The sequence below is a fragment of the Triturus cristatus genome, chromosome 2_1, assembly GCF_964204655.1.
Source record: "Triturus cristatus chromosome 2_1, aTriCri1.1, whole genome shotgun sequence".
Classification (NCBI taxonomy): domain Eukaryota; kingdom Metazoa; phylum Chordata; class Amphibia; order Caudata; family Salamandridae; genus Triturus; species Triturus cristatus.
The window spans coordinates 1,046,870,514-1,046,885,357 of NC_140581.1; the positions used below are offsets into that span (position 1 = coordinate 1,046,870,514).

The 14,844-nt window shown below is 44.6% G+C and overlaps 1 protein-coding gene across 2 annotated transcripts in view; it reads right to left on the minus strand.

The window, feature by feature from the left end:
* Positions 1-14,844, minus strand: part of HERC5 (HECT and RLD domain containing E3 ubiquitin protein ligase 5) — a 361,249-nt gene that overhangs the window by 333,165 nt on the left and 13,240 nt on the right. For both annotated transcript variants that reach the window (XM_085635568.1, XM_085635578.1), the window contains exons 2-3: positions 11,054-11,177; positions 4,909-4,985 (exon numbers count right to left, since the gene is read on the minus strand). In XM_085635568.1, coding sequence (XP_085491694.1) covers positions 4,909-4,985; positions 11,054-11,177 — 201 coding nt within the window. The remainder of the gene's footprint in view (positions 1-4,908; positions 4,986-11,053; positions 11,178-14,844) is intronic.

Genomic DNA, 14,844 nt, shown 5'->3' on the forward strand with positions numbered 1-14,844 from the left:
GGGGAGTGGGGAGGCGTTGAGTGGATTACAGTTTCATAGAGTAGAGTGACCTAGAGTCCAGGGGCATAGAGTGGAGTGGCATAGACTGGAGTAGAGTGTCGTAGAGTGTAAAGTGTCATAGACAGGAGTAGAGTGGAGTGCCATACAGTTGAGTGGCATAGCACAGTGTCATAGAGTGGACCGGCGTAGAGTATCATAGAGTGGATTATCATGGGGTGGAGTGGAGTGTCGTAGAGAGGAGTGTCGTAGAGTGGAATGCTGTTGAGAGAAGTAGGCTTGTCTAGAGTGAAGTGGCAGAGAGTGCCGCAGAGTGGAGTTGAGTGTCGTAGAGTGGAGTGGTGCAGAGTGTTGAAGCATGTTGTAGAGTGGACTGGTGTGGCATAGAGTGAAGAAGAGTGGTGGAGAGTGGTGGAGAGTGCAGTAGAGTGGAGTGACATTGAGTAGCCTGACATTGAGCGGAATGTTATAGCCTAGAGGGGAGTAGAGTGGCATAGAGCGGTGTGGAGTAGAGGGTGTAGTAGCGCACTGACATTACAGTTAACACATGTTCAATTGAAATGACCATTACAATTGCACAGACATACAGTTTGCTGATAAAACTTTACAGCGCACAAAAAAATAATGTGCGGAAATGGCATTACCTAGTGTATTGATTTGTTTTGATCATATTAAAATATTTGTTTCCACTACACTACGGAGTTACCCAAAAAAGTGCTCCATTAGTGCTTTCATAATTCTTAAATATTCTGAAATATTTCCAGTTTGTTTAGACATTTAAATGTTGTTGCGTGCTAGAAAACAATAATGCTGTACAGAATTCTTCCAGCTGACTCCACAGTACCCAGTGATTGTCCCATAAATCCTATCACTTTGAAGTCAGAGAAAAGAAAGTAAACACCAAGCTCCCTCGGAGACCGAGCCTGACATTTGACCTCTGTTTTTGAATGCACAGTAAATAAAACAAAATAAGAACAAGATTTAAAGGCCTGTTTACAGAAAGCGAGCACTTGTGGAAGAATACAGTAAACAATCTATGCTCCACAGGACGGGAAAGGCATACTAGACAGCCTAAAACAAATAAAGTCAGCAAAAAGAAAGCAAGCAACTGTGAGTTACAAAACACAAAGCGAATGGTAAGCTATGGGTGAAATGCATTCCCAGGGAAGCTTCCCGAAAGTCTCCAAGAAGTCTTTACAAACTAGACAGCTGCTCTGTCTGTTAGACTTCAACCTAAAAAGAGACCCTTAGACACTCCCTTCAGTTCACTTTTTGGACATGCGAATGGACTCTCAGAGGACTACCTGCTGCTGTGGCCTACTATATACTTCAAGACTGCATTGCTGCACCAAGGACTGCTCTGCTGCCTGAAGCCTGCTTAGCACCTCAGAGGTCTGCCCTGCTGCGTGAGTCCTGCACATCACTGTGAACCCGGGACTTCCAGAGTGACTTCAAGGCTTAGTCGGCTGGCCTCCTGATTAGTACCTCAGGGACAAAAAAGGCTCCAACCATCTTAACCTCACACCTGGACCCAGCCTGAGTGAGTCCTGACCCTCCAAGTGGTGCCTATACAGTCCTGGACTCTTGAAAGTGGCGCTAAACGTCCAAAACTTGTGACTTGGAAAACATTTGGTTGAAAAGTGCTCTGAGAACTAAGAAAAGACCAGAACCAACCTGTTTGTCCATCCAACCACGGTGCATCGCTGGTCAGCCCGATTTTGCGGCAGCTCACACTACATTCTTCTGCTCAGCATGCAATCCTGTCTAGCTGCTTCTCGCAGAGTGGGCATTCTGCCTCATGGAGCCCTTATTGGCTACAGCCTGCAGCTGTGGCCTCCTGGAGTTATTCCACTTCTAAAAAAGAGACTAAATCCTAACAAAGGATTCTTCACAGCGATTTTGGCCAGCGGCGCCCCAACAGCGAAACCTCCTCCTCTTTTGACACTGCCTGCTGCCTTGCCCTGCTGAACTTTACCTTCTCAGACATTTTTTCAAGACATTTCTTCAAAGTACGTAGGTAATCGAAGACCAGGTCGCAACCACCTCTTATATCCATCCTGCTCGCCATCGCAATTGACTATAACTTTTGACTTTGCCACAGTCTTGTGTGACTAAATAGCCATGGTTGATGGTTTGATCTTTGAGGTGATAGAGGTGTTCTTTAAAAATACATATCTCCATATTTATTGCTTGGATTTTGTCATTTTGGTGTTGAATAATTTATTAAAAGTTACTCTATTTTTCTAAATTGGTGTGGGATTTTTCTTGTGGTGTGTTTTTACATTATTGCTGTTTGTGTGCTGCATAAATACTTTACACAATGCTCTAAGTTAAGCCTGACTGCTTTTGTGACAAACTACCAGAAGATTAAGCACAGGTTAATTTAGTAACTTTAGTGGTTCACCCTGACAGGGATTGTGGCTGTTGCTTGAGCAGAATTTCATCCCCCCACCCCCCACCAACAATACAATTTCTCACAGCAATAAACTCGAAGAAAAATAGAGGAATTAAATGTGTTGCAATGCCTGCTTCTATGGCAAAAGACACCTTAAATACAGTCTAAGCAGGAAATTAAATTACAGAAAAAAAAGTTTACACCATCTTAGAACGGGAATTTCAAGAAGCAAATACTGGAAGAATTACAATATTGGATTGGCATAGATATAGGCCTTGGCATTCTACTCTTTCAGGAGAATGGCACTGCAACAAATGGCAGGTGAAGGCAAAGAATCCCATGTTTGCATTGTTCATGCCTCCATGTCCTGCCAGCTATACAGCACTCTGCATTTCAAGTGGAATACTTCGCTGATCAGCTGCGATAAACAAGATGCTGGCGCCAGCTGAGCGATGTAGCAGAAAACTCATCATTGTACAGCAATTGCAGGAATTAAAGATGTATTTTTTTCCTCCTGAAAGGTATGAGACTAAGGGAACAAGCTGCTGCCTCCAGTGCATGTCGAAGATACAGCTCCAGGTGTTGCTCCTTTCGCAAGTAGATTTTAAATTCCATAAGAAGCCACTGGGAGAACAACTTCTTAGGCTGAAAGTTAGTATTCCTTAAAAAGTCATTCAACTATCCTGTTTTGTTATCCAACATCTCATTTCCTGCACAACTATTATCAATATTAGTCGTTCACCATCTAAAAGCTAACATCTCCAAGATATTATACTGCCAAAATGTAATTCATTTGCCTAATTAACTGCCACCTTAAAAACAATTTCTTACTCTATGAACTCTGCAAGGATGTCAGCATGGTTGTCTTAATCCCACTTCAAAACAAAGTCCCTTTGTTTCACACCAAAACCAACTCAATTCATCCTTATTTGCCCATACTAATGTCATATTATGTTATTTTAATTTATTACACGCACAAATCACCCTGGGTATCTCGGCGCGAATACCAGAATGACAGGTAAGAAAAAACACAGAATAAGCTGGTCTTAAGCAATTTCCTGACTTGGAAATGATCCAGCCAGGTTTGGATTTCAAGAGACAGCTTGTTCCAATAAAAAGGGGCTAGGAAAGAAAACTACCTGCTCCCTGAACTAGACTTACTTACCCTTGGAACAGTGAGGAACTTTGTCACAAGACATTAAAAGTCTTGAAGGAGAATAGCGAGTAAGCTTTGAAGATAGACAGGTAGGCCCTTTCCCAATCAGAGCTGTGAGGGTTAGACAGCAGACCTTAGAATAATTCGGTTTCTCACGGGTAACCAGTGTAATACTTGCAAAAGATGGGAAGATGCGGCTCCAGAAGGGAGATTACAAATTAGACGAGTGGCGGTGTTCTGTACCACCTGTGGTTTATATAGCAACATCTCATTTGCTGAGGACAAGAGCGCATTCCTATTATCCAAACGACTGATGACCAAAGCCTGGACCAAAGTTTTACTTGCTGTGAGTAGTAATAAAGGAAAGGCTCTTCTCAGCAAAAGCATCATGAGCCTACAATGGACAAAACCTGCTCTTTCATGGTAAGAGATTGATCCAGCCGTACTCCCAAGCTTTTAACTACCAGTTTTAGTGAAGGAGCTATACCATGTTCGGAGGGCCACCAGTCAGGCTTCCAGACCTGTTGTGCTTTCCCAAACAGCATAGGCTCTGTTTTTTCTGCATTTAGCTGGAGACAGTTTTCAGTCATCCAAGTAGCAATTCGCCACACATCAAATGTTTCACTGCTCACCGAAATCCAATTAATTCTCTGACCTGAGACACTGGGCTTTTGCAAAATTGTGCTCTGTCTTTCCCTGAAAACACCACTCACCACTGAAACTGCTGTTGCAACAAACCCAACTCAAAAAACGTATTTGAGATGGAATATGTGCTCCTTCACTTTTAGATATGTCCTTATAACTTATTCTCCATATCCACTCTCCAGAAACACTGCCATCCCTGTATTTCCATGTACTCTACGACCATTTTGAACAACACCCACAACCCTAATCCCTGTTGAGTTTGAGCTTTTTATGTCACATTGATAACTGTTTATAAATCACTCTGATGACAGCTAGAGCCCAGTCCACACTACAGTATAAAATATGTTGTTAGTGGCTGTCGTTATTGATTCTGCTGTGCCAGGAGATCCTTTGTGAAGAAGACCTGAATTGCTTCCTCTCGGGCAAAGTGGTAATTTGTGAGAAAAGCACATAGAGTCGTTTTTCCGCTATTGTGAAGTAGAAGAATTTCACAGTGTATGCTTTTGTGTATTGTAAAATATGAACTTATTTGGCCTTGCACATTAAATTTGACAACCAGGATTTAACTTGCAGACTTCTGTAGCACAGGTTTGAGCTATTCTTTCAAAACCATCACTTTTTTGGTCGCGGTACAGGCATGCTACAGCTCTCATTAAATAATTTAATACAAACATCTACTCTTTGAAATAACAGTGATGTAAAGCGTGCCAATTACCTTTTGAGAGTGCCATGCAGTGATGGTCTCCACACGCAACTTGAATTATGTGTCTCTCATGCAAACGTTTGATTGGACTGTAAAAGAAAAAAAATCATTTCATTGCTAAAACATGATTTTGATATGTAACAAAACACTACATGATATTGTAAATGTAACACCCAGAGCACGCCCCCCTGTATTGCGATCAACAGAACTTTATTATGCAAAATGAGATACAAGTAAATGTTTTAAGGTATAATCAAAGCATTACACCAAAATCAATTCATTTTACCCAGTTGAAGTGCAAATTGCAAGTGAAGCTTCATCACAAAAGAAAAACGCTGATTTGTATGACCAAGTTAATTTCCTTATGCACATCTTCACAACTTTGAATGCGACCGCGAAGTAAAGCAGAGGACCTCTGTCTCAAAAATTCCGATTTGGAAATGGTCTAGTGTGAGGTCATCTCATTTTACTTCCCCTTCCTACAGAAGCTGTAAATATCTCAAAGCTTACCAGTGGCCAAAACCTTCAATTGTTCTTCTGCAAAAACACAGCCTGGCAGACTGCAGATAGATTACTTGTAATGTGTGTGTGAGAAACACACTTGACAGAGGGTCCTCACAGGGGCAAATCAAAAATATCTCTAAAGATGTTCATGTCTCTTTCTTCAGTTGTATTGGCACAGTCCAAGACATACTAGTTGTGGGTTGCAAATATCAATGCTCCAGAAGGTAACACAGCGAAGAGAATAAAGAACATAAGGTACAAACCAAGCTCTTAAAAAGACAAATGTATTAGCTGGCCAGAGAGATGTTGAGTTACATGTTTTCAGAGACTTATTTCTGACAATGGGAGTGCCACTTCCCCAGCCAGATCCATGACTCCATAGGCTCTCCACTATCGGAAAATAAGTCCTCTGCAAGGGCATGTAAAGTGATGGTGCCCCTTCATATTTGTATTTCTGGTTAACTTCATATTTTCCTCCAGTAAACCCTGAAAATACACTGAATGTGCTCTACATTCTACATTCCAACATTGTCATCGGGAAAGCTAGACTAAACTGACAGGGTGTTCATCCAAAGTTCATGCTCAACCTAAGTGAGAGTGTCTAGTGCCCTCTCAGACCAGGTTATATGAAATGACTGATGGTGGTAATGGCAGAAATTTTAGTTTAGGGGTACAGACCTGTCTACACCAACTCTGCAGGAAGACTACCAACTGGCTCTATCCTGTAAGGGTGCATCCCGTCTCACACATGGGTGATTCACTGTTTGAAAAATTCCAAAATGGAACTCTGTCTTTTTGGTCTACACAAGATGGTGGGTTGTGATTTGCCCATTGAAGACATGACAATCTGCACAGCCTACCGCCCAAATCACCCTCACCAATACTGGAATTAACCAGTGGATGGGGACGTTTCTTCATAATATCCAATGTCTAGTGCTTGGTAAAACTCACCCCTTCCTCATTTTTCATGTGGTGCCGGTTATTACTTAACAATATTATCTCTTTGGCTGAACTAGTCTTACTTTGATACAGGTGTTGGCCTTGCATAGTTCTTACTAGTGCAACCTGTTTAAAAGTACTCCCACAAACTATCAAATCCTGTAAAAAAAAGGAGATAGATTAACCCCTGAAAGGAGGAATATTTTGAACTTTGAAAAAGTCAGCTCCTAGGTTGGCAAAATATTCCTGTCTCATCTGCTGAACTATACTGACAGTGCCCCCCTTGAGATAGGAGCCTGTAAATTGTTTTGACATGAGTGTGTCCCTTTTAATCAGTGCTGGGCATAAATATACGAGAGGCAGAAAGAACATTTGCTGGTGCATGTCTTCCCTCAGGCTAGGTCAAGCCTAGATTTCTGGAACACCTTACTGGTGTGACCAGAGAAAGAGAAGAGAAGCTGGGCAGCTCTATGGAAAGAGAAACTGACCCTTGCCTGCCTTGCACACCAAAACAACACCAAACTAAATAACAAATCTGCATGCAGGATGTATCAACCGACCAGACCACCCAGGAGCTAAGAGATCTCTGCAGCCTAACAAACCTTGATAAGGATAAATCCAAACAACAACAGATAATGCACAGCCTGTTTGTCCTGGAGAGATGCTTTTCTGTTTGAGCTCATTTGAGCTTGCATCATTACCAAACTGCTCATACCCTTAGGGTATCTGTATCACCCCCTTTCAATTGCAGAGAGAAGCAAATATCTTTTTTTCGCACCACTGTCCCTATGGGTGTGTTCTGTTGGGTAAAGTCTGTCATGAAGTTTTTTATGCCATGTGAACACTTTTTGAAGCTTGTTACAGGGAAATCGGACAAGAATTAATGAATGGTCCCTCCCCCTAATTTACAGTACAAAGTTACTAGCCGTGAAGCTTTGAGGCTACTAATTGCCCCACTCAGTTGCTCTTTCCACTGCTGGAAATTCCTGAAGGTACCAGGCCCTTCTGATATTGAGGGTTCAACTTTTGGACCCCCAGGAACCTTCAGTGAGTGCCGGCACACTACTACACCCGTTGCCAATGGCAGTATTAGGAGGCCAGTTGGGTCCTTACTTGATCTCCACCTGACTTGTGTCACGATTGGACAGAGATTACCAGTTCCCTGGTAACCAGCTCACATAAAAAACACAGATATGCTTAGCACCCTCAAAACGTCATTTTTACTTGGGTGGACCCCTGTTATATCGGCGGTGGTTGTTCTAGTCAAAGGAATTGCCAAGGCTCAAAATGCATCTCTCTCCCACCGTGTTGGACAGACAGAAGGACAATGCCTTTCTCTAGCCACTAAGTACATTCATATGGAAGCAGGCAGGTTTCCTGTAAAGAGTCAGTAAATTGAAGGAAAGAGTAAACCAAGGAAGGCAAGAGGAATAAGGCTTGCAAAGAAACTTTCAGGAGCAAGGTAGAAGCAGTCCAAGAAATTGCACTACACTGCCAAAAGGCTGGACAGAACAGAGCTCACAACAAAGATGGGTTCGAGCTGAAGCTTCTACACTGAAGGTATAAAAGAAAAAGATAAACAACAGATCACAAAGGACGATGATCAGAAAGTAAAACGGAGAACCACATAAGGTGCAATATATTTTTCCAGAGTTACTGGGGTCCTTACATCATAGGATACAGGAAATGACAGATAGGAAATCTGGGATCCAAGTTGGATTGGGGCTGACATATTTTGTGAAGGATGGCAGACATCTTTTAATGTGAAAGAGAGAGAAGGCAATATTGTGTCTATATTAAGCAAGCAGTGATTATTCTGCAGCCCCTTCCTATAGTAGAGCAGGAAACGTGTTTTGCCATGGACCTGGCCATAACATGCAAAATCACAAAACCAATCGGCAAGGGATGCTATGCTGTTGCTGTGCAGGTAAGTGTAGGAATTGGATGCGACCTCTCTGTAGAACGTGTGTGACCTGGAGTACACAGGGGATGGCAAGTGATGCAGCTCTGAGAGAGACCTGCACCACTGGCCGGTGCTCCTGGAAGACAGTGCTGTGGCCAACTCCTCTAAAAGGGAACACAATCCATTGCAAAAAACAGTATTCTGCAACCATTTTTACTGAAACATATATGCAGTTGTTAGTAAACTGAACTAACCTGTTCACTTTGCAAAGAAATCCTCAGAACACAGAGGAGTGGGGTGTATGGGTCCTGTTCTCAAAGCTAGACCATGGAGGTGATCTTATGCTAATGAAGGGAGTTGTGGAATAAAGCCCACATTGCTACTTATGGTACCTCCACAGCACACTGATGGACAGGGAGAGCTGGAGAGGTCTGGCTTTTGTTGCCAGGGACAAGTTAAAAACAGTAGCCAAACAGACGGGCATGGTAAGATTCAAGGTTGGCTGCTGGACAGTTTCAGTCAAGGTTAACTTCAGGCATGCGTTATACTCAAGCAAGCCTTGTTTTGTTACAGTGTAACTGTGACTAAAAGATCACAAGAACTAGAACACAACTGGTGCACTAGATCAGACGAAGAGTGCAAGGAATGCCTCTTTTTGCATGATTACCCCCAAAGTTTTGGACTGATGCTGCTGGTTTTTCGACTCTGAGAGTGCACTGAGGTCTGCTAACCCAGACCTCAGAGCTAGTGTTATACCCATTGCAAACTGTTTGCTGAAATTGCTACCCCCAATTGGCATAAGCTAATTTACTTATAAGCCTCAAGGGCACCCAGGGCATGTAAGGTAGAGTTTTCACCCAGAGCTGTAGCACGGATGTTGCCACCCTGTGGTTCCCAGCCTGCCACTGCAGCTTGGAAGATCAGCTTTAAATGCGTTAGTTCGACTTTTCCATTTAAACTAATGGCAAGGAACCCACTCCCCTTAACAATATGTGTAAGTCTTCCCTAAGGAAGGCCTATGGAACCCTAAGGCAGGAAGCTAGGTATTATTAAGTAAAACATATTAAAACATATATTTTAGATATATGGCCTAACAGCAAAATGTCCAAATTGTCGTTTTTGCTGTGGAAAAGCTAGTCGCTCCATTGGTTTACACAGAGTTACCATCTGACCCCTCAATCCGGCTTACTTCTGCATGGGACTACTAAAATTGGTACTTCAAGGTAGCAAATTAATCATGGCATTAAGCCAGATTTGATCTCCACGTCGAATATAAGGACACTTTTAGGGAAAGGCAACTTTTAGAAAGTTGCTGCTCTGTTGCCCAGTTTTTCCAGTGGCTTTGCACAGTTGCTGGCCACCAGGCAGCCTTCTGTCCTCCTGAGAAGTAGTGTGAATGACTCCCAGGCTCAGGAACAATAGGAGCCTGCTACAGGGAGAGGTGTTACTCACCCTTGCAAGAAGCCACTCAGGGTGTTGGCCCAAGAGAGCTTCAAAGGCAAGCCGCCTTTGGTGGGCACATGGCATTCGCACTCCTAAAGGGCTGCCCCTTTGTTCAGGTAGACAAGCTGGGGAACCAGCGTCCCTATTATCTATATTATACTCACTGTTGTCAACAAATGCCTGGGCCTTTGCACCTAACGCGCCCCTCCGTCAGCCGGTACAACACTCGTGGCAGCAGGACGGTGGCTTTTAAATAGTTATGCGTGTCAGTGAATTGATGTAAGAGGTCATGAGATTGTGGGGACCATTGTGTTTAGGGGTTTAGTCATCCGTGACTATGCAGAGCATGACGACGATGGAAGCAGGATGTTGTGAATCTGGGCTCCCTGATGAACTTTGCCCACCATTATGATTTCTGGCAGCGTAATATGTCCTAAGATTATTAAGGGGAGTTCTTATTTCCAATTGGTCTTGTGTCTTCTCCCTTCTCTTTTTCATAGGTCTGTTGTGCACACAATTGTGGCACGCTATGTAGCATTAAGCTAGTCTAATGCACATCCTGTGTGTGTGTTTTTTCCTTTCTGTTCTAGGTTTTGATCAGGAGCAGCACATTGGCCCGCCCTGACATGCATTATGGGTATTTATTACTTTTTAACTACAATCACGTGCACTTCACAACAATTCCATAATCCTGGTCCTGAAGAAGCGCCAACGACCTTTAGCGGCAACAGAGGCGCAAAACATGTTGACCGTTTTGTGCCAACAAGGCACAATATGCCCTTTTGGGATTATACTCCATTTTGGAGTCTTTTACTCTGTCAAAGGGGGCAACTACCCACTTTTACCTTTTCTACGGCCACCCCTTGTCAGTTTTAAGTCACTATGCATGCACATTTTGTGTTACCCTCATATAGGACCCACACCCCACACACCCTCATGCACCATCCGGCATGCCTCAAAAGATCTCCGATAAAGCGACCCTTCAGGGGACCCGTTGGGTATTGCAGCGCCGGTCCCAACGAGGAACAATTGCCCGATGATGAAGCATGACACCTCTAGGGGGGTGTGAGGGCAACAAGAGGCAAGATATGTTCTTTCCCTTGACTGATGGGACCACCCCGCCTAGAACCTCTGTCCCTTTTTCTCCTATTTTTGAAGGCATATGGATGACTATTTGCATCCAGCCCTTGGAACAGTGTCCTCTATTTGTTTTGACAGAAGATCTTATGAACATGAAGATCAAAACTCCCTTTGCTGCTAAAAATACAAAACAACACAGCAGTGAGAAACTTGTGTGGAAGCAAACTTATAAAAAAGCACTAAGTGTGAATTCGACAGAAAAAGAATGATGCAAAATATGTTTCCTACAGAAAAGGTGAGATGCTGGCTTCATAATCATGTTCATGCAGTTTTCCGTCAACAGTGAGCAGGAGCATGTTCGATAATCCACATTCCACAGCAGTGACCTTAATTTTCTTTAGTGAGATATACTCTGTAGAAGAGAACAAGCATATGGTCAGTTTACATGGACTTCCACTGAGGTAAGAAGACATCCTATTAGACATGCCATTTTATGCAATTCATGAAATTACATTATCTGTGATATTTACAATGACTTAACAGGTATGGTCTGTAGCCTCTTTAAGAAATAAATTGTGGACTCATTACCAGATACATTTCGCCAACAATATAATCCAAATCGAATTCAGGATTACCCTGCAAAACTGGTTACACCAAACCTACACCTGTAATGACCTCTCTCCTTGCTCCAGTTACCCGATGCAACTTGTACCGCGCTCGACGCGCCACTTCTCTCCACAGTTGTAAAATCAATAAAATGTTGGTTTTTGAGGGTTTTTTAAGTAACCCAATGCATGTAGTGTTGCAGAAAAAATTAAATAAAATAGAACGGCATCACGAGTCAAAGCGCATGCGTTGGAAAAGGGTGGCGATCTATTTCTGGAGGACACATTCATAACACTACAACAGATGTGTAATTCACGCGCACCCACGGCATCGGACATGCTTCTGTATTATCAGATTAAGGCCGCATGCCGCGCTAGATATGTGTCCTTCCCACAGGCGCCTCCTGCATTACTCGCGCTAGAAGATGTCTTGGCAAATCCATCTCCTCGCAAACTGATCATGCGTATCTACAGTATAACGCAAAAAGAACCGCCGGTCATCGTGTGCACATCGAGGGCGGAGTGTGAGAGTGATTTGAACCTTGATATCATGGACAAACAATGGCAATACTGCTGCTCCCAGTTGAAAGATCTCTCACCTAATTACAGACTGCGGCTAATCCACTTTAATTTCCTACACAGGCTATATCGTACGCATTGCATGGGCATTCACCCAGATGCGAGATGTTGGAGATGTGGGGACCCGGGCGCCACGTTCTCACACTTGTCATGGGACTGCGGACCGATAACGAGATTCTGGGAGGACGTTATTGAGCATGTCAGACAAATTACTAATAATCAGGTACAGACCACTCCACTGACGGTACTTTTGGGCTCTGTATCCGAAGTTCCAAGGACCTCCAGGAAGCTTACGGCCATGTTGCTACTGCTGGCTAAGAGACAGGTGGCAATTCATTGGAAGAAGCAGCAGCCCCCTACAATAGCTGCTTGGGTGAACACGGTAATTTATTGTAAAGACCAGCTTTCTACTTATTGGGAGTTAATGCCTAGTAGATCCAGGCCTGTGGACATCTGGAGACCAATTGTGGCCTGGTTGGAAGCAGGGGGGGTCAGACCTTCTAAGAAACTAAGCGGCGAAGAATTGCTGATCACGCCGTGCATTAGGGGTCATAGCCAAACTGTTAGAATCCGGGGTCTCTGGTTGGCGCAGGTATGCACTTGCGACAAGCAGGGACCCTTTTCATCTAAGTCAGGGCATAGGGTCACCTCTTTAAAAATAACCCCTGCTCAACCTCTAGGTAACGTGGCGCGAGCAGCTAGGCTAGATTCCAGAGGGCATTAGGTTAAGCGTTGCAAGTTGTCCCACACAATAATCACCACCCCACCACACAAAGACACAAGGCTGTAGTTATATCAAAATAAAGTTCTTTATATAAAAGCTTTCTTTGTAGGCAGGTTGATAAAATACAGTTCTCTTGTAAGTACTAATCCAGTTACTCTTTAAATGCTTAAAATGTAGTCCACAGTTATTGAAAAGGGCCCAGTTCTGATCAAAATAAGCTTCTTGGGGGTTCTGCGTGCTTCGTAGCGCCTTTGTTATGGTTTGTACAAGTTTTTAGAGGTGTCTTGCCATTTCTCACGCTTCTCGCGTGAGCACGAGTACGCTTGCCGTTCCTCGCGCTTCCCGCGTGAGCACCGGCAATGCTTTTTAATGCGGTACGGTTCAGACCGTGGCAGAGACGCGCCGTACACGGACGGCAGCACGGGTACGAGTCAAACAAAGTACTTTAGAGGCAAGTACGGTTCGAACCACGGCTGGTTTCAATGATTGCAAATGCCAGTACGACTCGAAGCAAAGAATTTTAGAGGCCAGGACGGTTGGAACTACGGCGCCAGACACAAGCTCCTTTCAATGCAGGTACGATCAGTAGGGGTCGAACTACGGCCCCAGGCACTAGTATTCAAAAAGGCAGGTACGGCTCAAACAAAGTACTTTAGAGGCAAGTACGGTTTGAACCACGGCTGGTTTCAATGATTGCAAATGCCAGTACGACTCGAAGCAAAGAATTTTAGAGGCCAGGACGGTCCGTACAAAGGCAAGTACGGACCGTATTTACGCGCACAGCTCCCAATAGTTCTCAAGCAGGTACGGCCCGTACGTAGGCAAGTACGGGTCGTACTTTTAGCGCGATTGTCCCAAATACCTTCTTTCCTTCACGGGGATGGTCACGGCAGCCTCGGGTTTCCACGGGGAGGGGTCCCACGTCGCGGTGTCGTCCCTCAAGCTCAGAGGGCGGCGGTGTTTCGTGGCACCCACGCAGACGGTCTCAGCCACACGATAGAAGGCAGAGGAGGGGAAGGCAGCTCCGGGGCAATCCTTAGCGCGTTGCAGCGCCAACGGCTTCTCTGTAGATCACCAGTAGATTGCAGGTCCTCGCGGTGATCTCGGCGGCGCGGGGTCGCCAGGACTCGGTGCGCAGACACTCAAGGTCTTTTCCTTGCGGTGCGAGCTACGGCTCGGAGGGGCAGGTGCTTGCGGTGCTGGGACCAGACAGGTCCTTGCGGTGCTCGTGGTAGCCTCAGGTGGCAGATGTTGCGGTGCTGGGAAAGGGGTAGAGGCACACAGGTTCTCTGGGAGTCAGCTTCACAGAATCGCTTCCAGGCACTTCTCCTCTTCTTTGGGAAAGGTAGCGCCCACTGTTCCTGGGGCGCTGATCAGGGGGCAAGTTCACAAGCAAGCCCTTGGAGATTGTTTAAAAGCACAAGTTGAATCAAAGTCTTTTTCTGTAGTCTTTTCCTCTCCTTCCAGCAGACAGGCACCCACTGCAGGCCAGTCTCTCAGGCAGAGAGACAGTATTCCTCCTTCAGTTTCTCCAGGTCCTTCTCCTTCAGGCAGAGGTTCGTCGTTGCGTAAACATGATCTGATTTCTTAGGAGCAGGGCTCCTTCTTTTAAAGCGCAAATATTTTGTTCTTTGTCGCCAGGGGGCCTGGGCCTGGCTCAGTCCGGTCTTGGAGCACTTTGTTGTGGTGACTGTGCTCTTTCCTTTCAGCAGCAGGGCAGAGACATCAGCCGCTCCACAGGGGGCGGAGCCGGCATTGTGTAGGCAGAGCACAGGTCTATTCAAGAGTCAAGGTGTACTCCTCCCACCCATCCTGGTGTAATCTCTCTACCCACCACCTGGCAGCCAGCCTGTCCCCTGGAATTCCCCAGCCCTGCTCTTCACTGTTGCTAGGCAGAACACACACACACACAGCAGAGGTGGACTGAAATGGCCAGGTCAGTAAATACTAACTTTCTAAAAGTATTATTTAAAAACACAGGATATTAAAATAAACTTTACTAAAAGAAGTATTTTATTATTCTGAGTTCAGGCGTACTAAACATGACTTTCTACCATGCTCTATGAGTCCACTGGGATTACAGCGTGTAGTAATTCCAGCAGCCCATTCTGGCCTATGGTGAGCAGGTAGCCTTCAATAGTGAAAAACGAAAATGGCTGTAATTCACTATT